General features: G+C 42.7%; 1 protein-coding gene across 1 annotated transcript; it reads right to left on the reverse strand.

The window, feature by feature from the left end:
* Positions 1-9,326, reverse strand: LOC124266174. The gene is made up of 5 exons (XM_046700981.1): positions 9,188-9,326; positions 4,782-4,924; positions 4,502-4,589; positions 612-771; positions 1-201 (listed from the first exon to the last, which is right to left on the reverse strand). The coding sequence occupies exons 1-5, from the start codon at positions 9,256-9,258 to the stop codon at positions 85-87; spliced, it is 579 nt and encodes a 192-aa protein (XP_046556937.1). The 5' UTR covers positions 9,259-9,326; the 3' UTR covers positions 1-84.
* Between the last annotated feature and the right edge of the window lie 208 nt (positions 9,327-9,534).

A 9,534-nucleotide genomic window follows, 5' to 3' on the forward strand; every position in this document is an offset into this window, starting at 1 on the left:
CTCTGACCTATCTGATTTATTTCAGTTTGGTTGACATCTATGTATTACATCGAAATGATGTCATGATGAAGTTCACCATTGTCATTATGGAGACTCAATGTCCAGAGTTGCTAGCATTTCCTGTATCTTTTCATCCTCGTGCTTGGCACTCAAACTTCTCCGGTGGAGATGTCTCGAGTTCCTCGTGGAGAGACGACACATCTGTTGAAGATACAAATACCACTCAGCTGTTGTAAGCTCGAATATGATTCTATAAAGCTGAATTTACTTTAACCAGTCGAACCTGAAAGGTAGCTTGCGAGTGAGTAAGTATGGTTTTACGCCGCTTTTAGCTATATTCCAGGAATATCACGGCGGGGGACACTAAAAATGGGTACCCATGTGTGGAGCCGAACCCGGGTTTTCGGCGTGGCAAGCCAACGGTTTAACCACTAGGCTACCCCACCGCCCCAGGAAGCTTGTGACATGACCCACGGCAATTAAGAGATAGAATTTCACGGACAGAAAGAACTAAACTAAACACATGCAAAATTAAAAAAGTTTACGTATATAGTTAATTATGCCCGATTATTAATCTCTCGTATTTCAGTTCAAATATCAGCTGTACTTACATCCCTGCAGTAATCCTGATCCTCTGTGAAGCACACGTGGTACTGGCACCGGAAGTACAGTTTTTTATAACCGGAAAAGGCGAATGTTTCGAAAATCTCGCTGCGCCATGTAGTGACGTCATTGTTCAGGAAGATGATTTGGGCATCTCTAGGAGAACATCTGGATTCGACATGTCAAAAGTTTAACTGACTGACTGACTGAGTTTGGTTTTACGCCGCTTTTAGCAATATTCCAGCAACATCACGGCGGGGGACACCAGACATGGGCTTCACACATTGCACCCATGTGGGGATTCGAACCCAGGTCTTCGGCGTGACGAGCCAACGCTTTAACCACTAGGCTACCCCACCGGCCCTCAAAAGTTTCAATAAATCCTCTCATGAATCAGAACATTAAAGTCTAAATACTGAGTACAAGAAATCAGAGTACAAACAAAAAGACAATGTACAGCTGTAGAGCTTCAATGAACGTTGACAACATGTTCAATAAGTATCGATTATCCGCCGAAACAGCTTCCGTTAAAGTAATGAGTGAGTTTAGTTTTACGACGCACTCAACAATATTCCAGCTATATGGCGACGATCTGTAAATAATCAATTCTTGACCACACAATCCAGTGATCAACAGCATGAGCATCGATCTCCGCAATGGGGATACGATGACATGTGTCAACAAAGTCAGCGAACCTGACCACCCAATCCCGTTTTTCGCCTCTTACGACAAGCATGGGTTACTGAAGATCATTTCTAACCTGGATCTTCACGGGCTCCTTTTGTTGGAAGATAGCGAGCGAAGATTACTGACATGAAAGTGCTTCGTTCTCTAACGCTACTAAGTTTCGTCATAATTGCATAACCCTGTTCCCATTAAAGTAGGTTGCCTCATGAAACAAAACACGATATGGAAAGTATAACGTACAATATACAGGAGAATAAGTACATGTAGCAGTACACAAGCTGTACAGAATATCGAGAATATAGCACAGGTAATATGACATCTTATAGAATATACAAAATACAACTACGGTTATAACGAAGTCAATGGGACAAGTAAATTTAGTTCGTTATAAACGTAGCTCCTATTACACATTTCGACTAAAACATGCAAAAAGTGATCGGGACCAAAAAGCTAGATCGATGTACACTTTAGTTCGATATTCACTTTAGTTCGATATAAGCGTCTTCGTTTCGTTTTAACATAGTTTACTGCATGTTTTGATCTGAATCGGAAGATCTCCACAGTCAGCGCTTTATCTGTTTCTCTGTAGAGGAGTTACTTCCCCTAGATCTACGTCCTTCGGAAAATATCGTACAAATCATCGTTTCTAGATGTATTGCCGTTAGTATGTTGCCGTTGGCAACTCGTGCGGGAATATACCTTACAAGTTAGCGGTGTGCTAATACATGTACTCTCCCAAAAAAGAAACGCATATAGGAATTTCAACTGTATTTTTATGTTTATTTTGAAACATCTTGTAGGCTTTATGAGTCAATGAAATATAGCGAAATTGCACACTGGGAATGCAGACTTATCCGTCTTTGGCACCAACTCGAGGAAAGTCAGTCTGAGTGTCACATGGAGACGTGTGGTGGCGCTGAAGTCAATACCTCGTGTGACCACGGTGGGCATCCAGAACTGCACGGCATCGCCTCGGCATCGAACGAGAAAGTCTCAGAATCTCGTGTTCCCAATCGCAGCCCACTCTGCCTGTAGTGCCTGTGCGAGTTGCTGAAGTGTCTGGGGCTGAGGGTTACGGCGTCGCACCCGTCTGTCCAGGGCATCCCACAGATGTTCGATCGGGTTTAAGTCCGGTGATCTTGAGGGCCAGGGGAGCACATTGATGTTGTGGTTCTGGAGGAAGTCTCTAGTGTGACGTGCTGTGTGGGGCCTGGCATTGTCCTGTTGAAACAACTCCCTCTGGCGATCAATGATTGGAAGGAGGTGTGGGCGTAGGATTTCGTCACAGTACCGTTGAGCTGTCAGGTTGCCCTGGATCATCATCAAATCACTTCTCCTACGGCAGGTGATCGCTCCCACATCATAACACTGCCCCAGCCGAATCTGTCCACCTGGGGAACGCAAGCGTCGGCGAAACGTTCACGTCGACATCTGTACACCCGCATTCTTCCATCGAAGTCGTTCCAATAGAAATCGTGATTCATCACTGAACCAGATTCTACGCCAGTTTGGTAGGTTCCAGGCCTGAACGTTGGTGCACCATTGAACTCGATTTCGACGCTGTTGTTGTCGAAGCACAGGGCCAAAATAAGGTCTTCTGGCACGTAAACCAGCCTCTCAACCTGTTCCTGGCGGGTATTTCTCGAGCGGTACTGGTCGCCGTAGCTGTTCGATGACGCAGGTGATGTACCCGGATGTAGCGATCCTGCGCCGCAGTGGTCGCTCGAGGTCGCCCACTACGAGGGGCATCTGCTACCGAATTCTGCCGGCGATATCTCTCCCAGAGCCGTGAAACGGTGCTTTGGTGAACATTCATGCGTCGGGCAACTGCACGTTAAGACTGGCCAGCTTCAAGCAAACCAATGGCGATATGACGGTTGGCTTCACTTAGACGTGGCATTTTGAGTTCGTCAACAATATTCCAAATACAGTGAATAATCGACAGACAGCAATCAACCTTTTATACCCTTCATTGAGACTATCATTCTCTTCCACAGAGGTTACTTGTCATATCTTCCAACGAACCTCTGTTCTAATACCGCAACCCTTTCGTGGTGCGAGTGTTCAGGATTCGTGATTGGTTGCAATCAGATTTGGTTGTGCAATCAGCGACGTTGTTTCAAAGTGATCATTCGCAAGGTCTCGGTAATTTCCGTATGCTTCGGGAAAACTAGAACCTCTTCCCCTGCGCGATGCGCAAACGTTTCTTCTAGACAGAACTAAGTCATGTAATAGCGCTTCAATGGCGTCTCCCTCGCCCTCGTTGACAACGGATAAGCTAGCCATTAAATGCCTTGTGTGTCACATCAACACAAGTCCCCGGCAGAGGGGATATTTGTATTTAATATTTGCGTGTATTAGTCGATGTTACACGTGTTCTGATTGGATATACAGAAGGGAGATAATTCGTGTTGCGATTTTTTGCCGCTAGGGGATTTTACGAGAACTGGGAAATATGGCCGTATTAGAACAGAGGTTTGTAGGAAGATATGACAAGTAATCTCTGTGGGAAGAGAATAATGAGACTATCTGATCCCCAACTTTCACGTGCATTGCATGTGAATTGTGTATTCTATTGATACTACACGCCGAAATTGAAAATCATGCTGTTAAATACGGGTATTTTACGGATGGTGCGTTTAGTTGTGATGTTTCAAAACATAAACACCATAGGACTCATAAACAGAGCAAAACCTTTTGTAAAATGAATCACGTTTCAATTCATTGCTACATGAAATTGCTATTTTCATGATGCGTTTCTTTTTTGGGAGAGTATATTAATAGAATGTTTCTCAATTAATGATAATCCGAATCGTGTCTAAGGTAACATAAAGTTATAGATTAAAGACATATAAATATAGAAAATATTGGAAATTTGACAAACAATACATACTTCTTATACATTTCCATTGACGCACTGCCTGCGCACTTTAGGATTATAGACGACATGCATTATGAAAGTGCAGTTATGCTATAAAATTATGCCATTTTTTTCGTGTAAGCCCAATAGGTTACAAAGCTTCATATTTAGATAGTATTGAGGGCTTGCCCAACCTTTTTAGCAACAATCATGTGTAAGCCCGGGCTGTTTTTTATTTTGGTACGCCCCTGACATCTATTAACCTCAGTTTCTACTTTAGCTTCACGTTACTCATTAGGGATGAAAGACATTCAGAGTGAACACACTGCGCTGTACCATGTGTCTACGTACCCGTGTTCGTCGGTGAAGACGACGTTGTGTCTATGGTCCAGTGTCCCCACAGAGCAGTTGAATGGGGAGATGGCGTTCACGCCGAAATCTGAAACCAACAAGGTTTAAACTGAAACTGACATACTGTAAATATGAACAAGACCTGTTAAATTAAATACATATTCTCTTTGTTGGAGTGCGTGACAATTTAGTGAGCGAGGATTACTGACATAGAAGTGCTTCGTTCTCTAACGCTACTATGTTTCGTCATAATTGCATAACTCTGAATGTCTGTTCATACCGTCCACGTTGTTCAGCTTCAGCTGGAGGCGGACTTGCTGACCCAAGGTTGCTGTGGTTACAGGGAGGTTATTGGCGGGGTCGATGATGTCCAGACTCACAGACAACGTGCTCTCAGTAAGAGTTGCAAACTTGTTGGCAGGCCTGGTCAAAGCAAGAACATGTATATGTATGTATTTGCATGTATGTACTATGTATGTATGTATGTATGTATGTATGTATGTATGTATGTATGTATGTGTGTGTGTGTGTGTGTGTGTGTGTGTGTGTGTGTGTGTGTGTGTATGTGTGTGTGTATGTGTGTGTATGTATGCATGCATGTATGTATGTACTATGTATATATGTATGTATGTGTGTGTATGTGTGTATGTATGTATGTATGTATGTATGTATGTATGTATGTATGTATGTATGTATGTATGTATGAATGTATGTATGTATGTATGTATGTATGTATGTATGTATGTGTGTATGTATGTATGTATGTATGTATGTATGTATGTATGTATTATGTATGAATGTATGTATACTAGACGTCATTAATAAAGGGTCAAATGATATATAGCACATGTAACGAAAAGTTTCTCAGAAATACTAGAATTAAGCGTGCCATCATAATGTTTTATGTGTTGACAAACGTGACATCGTTACATACAGACAAAATCTGGCAAACATCACTTGTGTACACCAACCCCCAAAATGAAAATGACAAACATGAAGCACTATGTGAGTCAATATCTTGTGTACCCTCCTCGCGCGTCTAAGACACAGGTGCACCTTGTTCTCATGCTCCTTATCAAGTTCATAAAGAATGCTAGCGGAATCACATTCCATTCCTCTACTAGAGCTCTGCGGAGTCCTGGGAGATCCACTGGTGCTGGGTGACGTGTATACACACGTCGACCGAGTTATCCCAGGCATGCTCAATTGGGTTGAGGTCCGGCAGGCGTAACAATTCTGGCCTAGCGTTTTCGTCCTGCAGTACATATAGGGTCGACCATATCAGCCATGCATAGCTTGCAGGAATGGTACTGCTATAGTAGAGCAGAAACTCGTCCCGATGACGCGCAGGTCGGGTAAGATTACCGTTGACCACGTGCAGTGGAGTACGTCCGGTAGGAGTTATCCCTGCCCAAACCATGATCCCCCACCCCACCACCAATCGGTTATGCGTGGCCACAGTTATTGCATCTGTGATTCGCTCTCCATTGCGACATTAAATCCTCTGCCGACCATCATGGAAGGAATTATTGAATCTGCTTTCATCTGTGAAGCGCACGGGACCATTAAGGTTGATTCCAGGTCATGATGTCATGATGTCTTCTCTCCATCTCAAACGCGCCTGCTTGTTTACGTTGGTGTTAGTGGTTTACGAAGTGCAGGTTGCCTACAGCGGAGTCCGGCTGCCCTTAAACGAACGAACGGTGCTCCTGGATATCCTTACATTGTTAACCTAAAAGTGTTCTGTCTGAAGACCTGCTGCGTTAAAGAATCTGTTTCGTAACGCATTGTTAATCATGTTCTGCCCATCATCTCTGACTGTTCTGACTCTGGGGCGACCTGGTCCACGTGCATATTCCACGGACCCATTGGCTTGAAATCTCTGCCACAGTCTACCAATAGCACTCTGACTAACATTAAAGCGGACAGCAACCTGCCGCTGAGTTTGACCAGATTCCAAAAGGCCTATAGCCTCACCCCTGTCAGCAAGTGTAAAAAAAGGTCTCATTTTAAGCTGCGATTACAAACGGGTAACTGAACAGTGAACGACAGTGAAAAAGCATCAATGCATGTGTATTGTCCTCCACTTTCCATGGATAGAGCGACTTGCACGTGCAAATGGTTGACATTAAGTGGCAGGTAGATTTCCATATTGACAATTTGAATAAAAAATGTTCCATTGTAACAGAATGTATCGGACGTTAAAGAGACGGCTGATAAGGACATTTCAAAGGCCTGATGTGTTTTCCATACTGCTAAGAAAGTTTGTAAAACATCCAGGTGTATATATTGCACGCGAAAAGATTTTACAACTTTTAAGAAATAGTGTTACCAACAGCTTGACCCTTCTTTAATAATGACGCCAGGTGTGTGTGTGTGTGTGTGTGTGCGTGCGTGCGTGCGTGCGTGGTGCTATCAAAATGTTTTTGGCTAAGAACTAAAATACTTCTGATATGTGCACGACAAAAAATAATTGTATGATATTCAAGAATGGTTTATATCATTTACATAAACGTAATATTGACATGCAGATGTCACTAGTTTCCAGTCACATGACATCTGATCCACATGTACCCATATATGGAACTGGCAGAAACGGATTAGCTCGAGTATAGAGCAGTCATAAAGTTCTTGGTCCTCAACGGAGGCCACCCGGCAAAGCACATTGAAGAGCGATTGACAGCAGTTCGAGTCACGATAGGCGTGCCACGCTTAGAAACAGCGTTAGAGAAGACATATAGGTAATATAGACCCTACCCTGGTACTATATAAAGGCAAAGGGATGTAACGACGAAACCATCCCCTACTCAATAGAAGTTGGATTTCACCACGTAAACTATTTTTGAAGGCCCCGTCGAGGGCTACCCGGATAAGAAAGATAATTTCCCCTACAAAATGAGAGCTATAAATGGTCACAATCGGATCATTATTTCAAAGTTATACGCCGACTCACCGAAAAGAAACAGCTACCTCCGCAATTCCAAGCCAAAATCATGTGATCACCCAAGACAGCGAAAACTCACTGCTTTAAATTTCGTTTATTAATTCCAGCCACGTTGACCCAGCACCTGTGTGGGGCTAGATTCGATCGACAGGGGGCATTCCACGGAGTTCTGAAATTTTATTGCATCATCTAAAAATCATTTCCTCGACAGTAAGCAGGCATTTTCTCCAAAACCATGGGCAATCATTACTCACTTGTCGGCCATAGATGGCCTTGACATTCAGAGTGATCTGCGCGGATCCGCAGAAACTGAATTGGGCCATCCGATTGGTGGAGAAAAAATATACTGTAGTATTTTGACTGTTTGCTAATGGGCGCGAAATATGAACTTTGCAATATTCCTTCTATTTTGGATGATGTACGGAACAGTAAATTGTTAAGAATAATTTAGAGGTTGTACAAAAGCATTCGATATTGATTTAGGAAATTATATTTACATATTTAATCTCTAAAATTATTCTTACCAATTTACTGCTCAGGTCACTTGAATGTCAAGGAGCCATCTATGGCCGACAAGTGAGTATGATTACCCATGGTTTTGGAGAAAATGCCTGCTTACTGTCGAGGAAATAGATTTGTAGATGTTTGCAATAAAATTTCAGACCCGTGGAATGCCCCCTGTCGATCGAATTTAGCCCCACATAGGTGCTGTCAACATTAGCTGGAATTAATAAACGAATTTAAAAGGTGAGTTTTCGCTGTCTTGGGTGATCCATGATTTTGGCTTGGAATTGCGGAGGTAGCTGTTTTCGGTGAGTCGTGGCGTATAACGTTTGAAATAATGATCCGATTGTGACCATTTATACCTCATTTTGTAGGAAATTATCTAACTTTTCTATCCGTATAGGCCTCTGACGGGGGCCTTAAAAATATTTTACGTGGTGAAATCTAACTGATGATCGAGAAGGTGGTTCCGTCGTTACATCCCTTTCCTTTTATATAGTACTACTAGGGTAGGAGGGTCTATATGCCTGCCATATGTCTTTCTAACGCTGTTTCTAAGCGTGACACGCCTCCTTTATATATATTAGGGTAGGTCTATATACCTATATGTCTTTCTAACGCTGTTTCTAAGCGTGACACGCCTCCTTTTATATAGTTTTAGGGTAGGGTCTATATACCTATATGTCTTTCTAACGCTGTTTCTAAGCGTGACACGCCCCGTGGTTCAGTAGTACCCCGTGTGAATGATATAAACCTTTATTACCCATGTGTGGCGAAACATAACCAGTGTCATATATATATATATCACATGTGCACATATCACACGTTTGAAAAGCGAACAATTGTTTCTGTGTTTCGTCGTCTGTGACGTCATTAAACAATTGAACGCTGACGTCAATGAAGATAAATCATTAATTTTGCTTACCGTGTTTACTGCACAAATGTACATGAATAAAATGGATAATAAAGAAATTATTACACTCGAGCAAGTGTGTCATAAGCTTGCACGAAACTCGTACAAACTTATAGTAACATTTTGCCCTCGCCCTCGCTTGGACAATACATAATTTCACACTCGTTTCGAATAAGTCATATCACACACTTGATCCTGTATCAATCTCTATTTCTTCAGTATCATGCGGTTATTTTATCATGCACACATATCAGAAGTATTTTAGGCTGAAAACGTTTTGATGGCCTCGTATTTTGCCCTTTTCATCTCATACTTATACACGTACTTGTCAGTGTTGGAGGTGGTATCACTCTCCAAGGTTCTGGCTTTAGTGAAGTCGCACTTCACCTCAAACATGGATTCATAGGCAGATGAAGTACCTGGATACTCCTTGAATCTGAACTTCCATGAGTGAACCTCACTCGACAGCTACATAAACGCATGTATTATTTGTGTATGTGTGACAATCTGTGTTTGCTCATACCTTACTTCAGATGCTTGATGCGCGTAGGCGGATCCAGAGGTGTGTGTGTGTGCGTGCGTGTGTGTGTGCGTGTGTGCGTGTGTGTTTGCGCGCGTGCACAGAGCTGCGCATCCCCCTTTTTGTCCTAAAAGTTTATTAAATGACCATTG

This window comes from Haliotis rubra, unplaced genomic scaffold (genome assembly GCF_003918875.1).
Source record: "Haliotis rubra isolate DU_JTF1 unplaced genomic scaffold, ASM391887v1 Scf10, whole genome shotgun sequence".
NCBI classification, from domain to species: Eukaryota; Metazoa; Mollusca; class Gastropoda; order Lepetellida; family Haliotidae; genus Haliotis; species Haliotis rubra.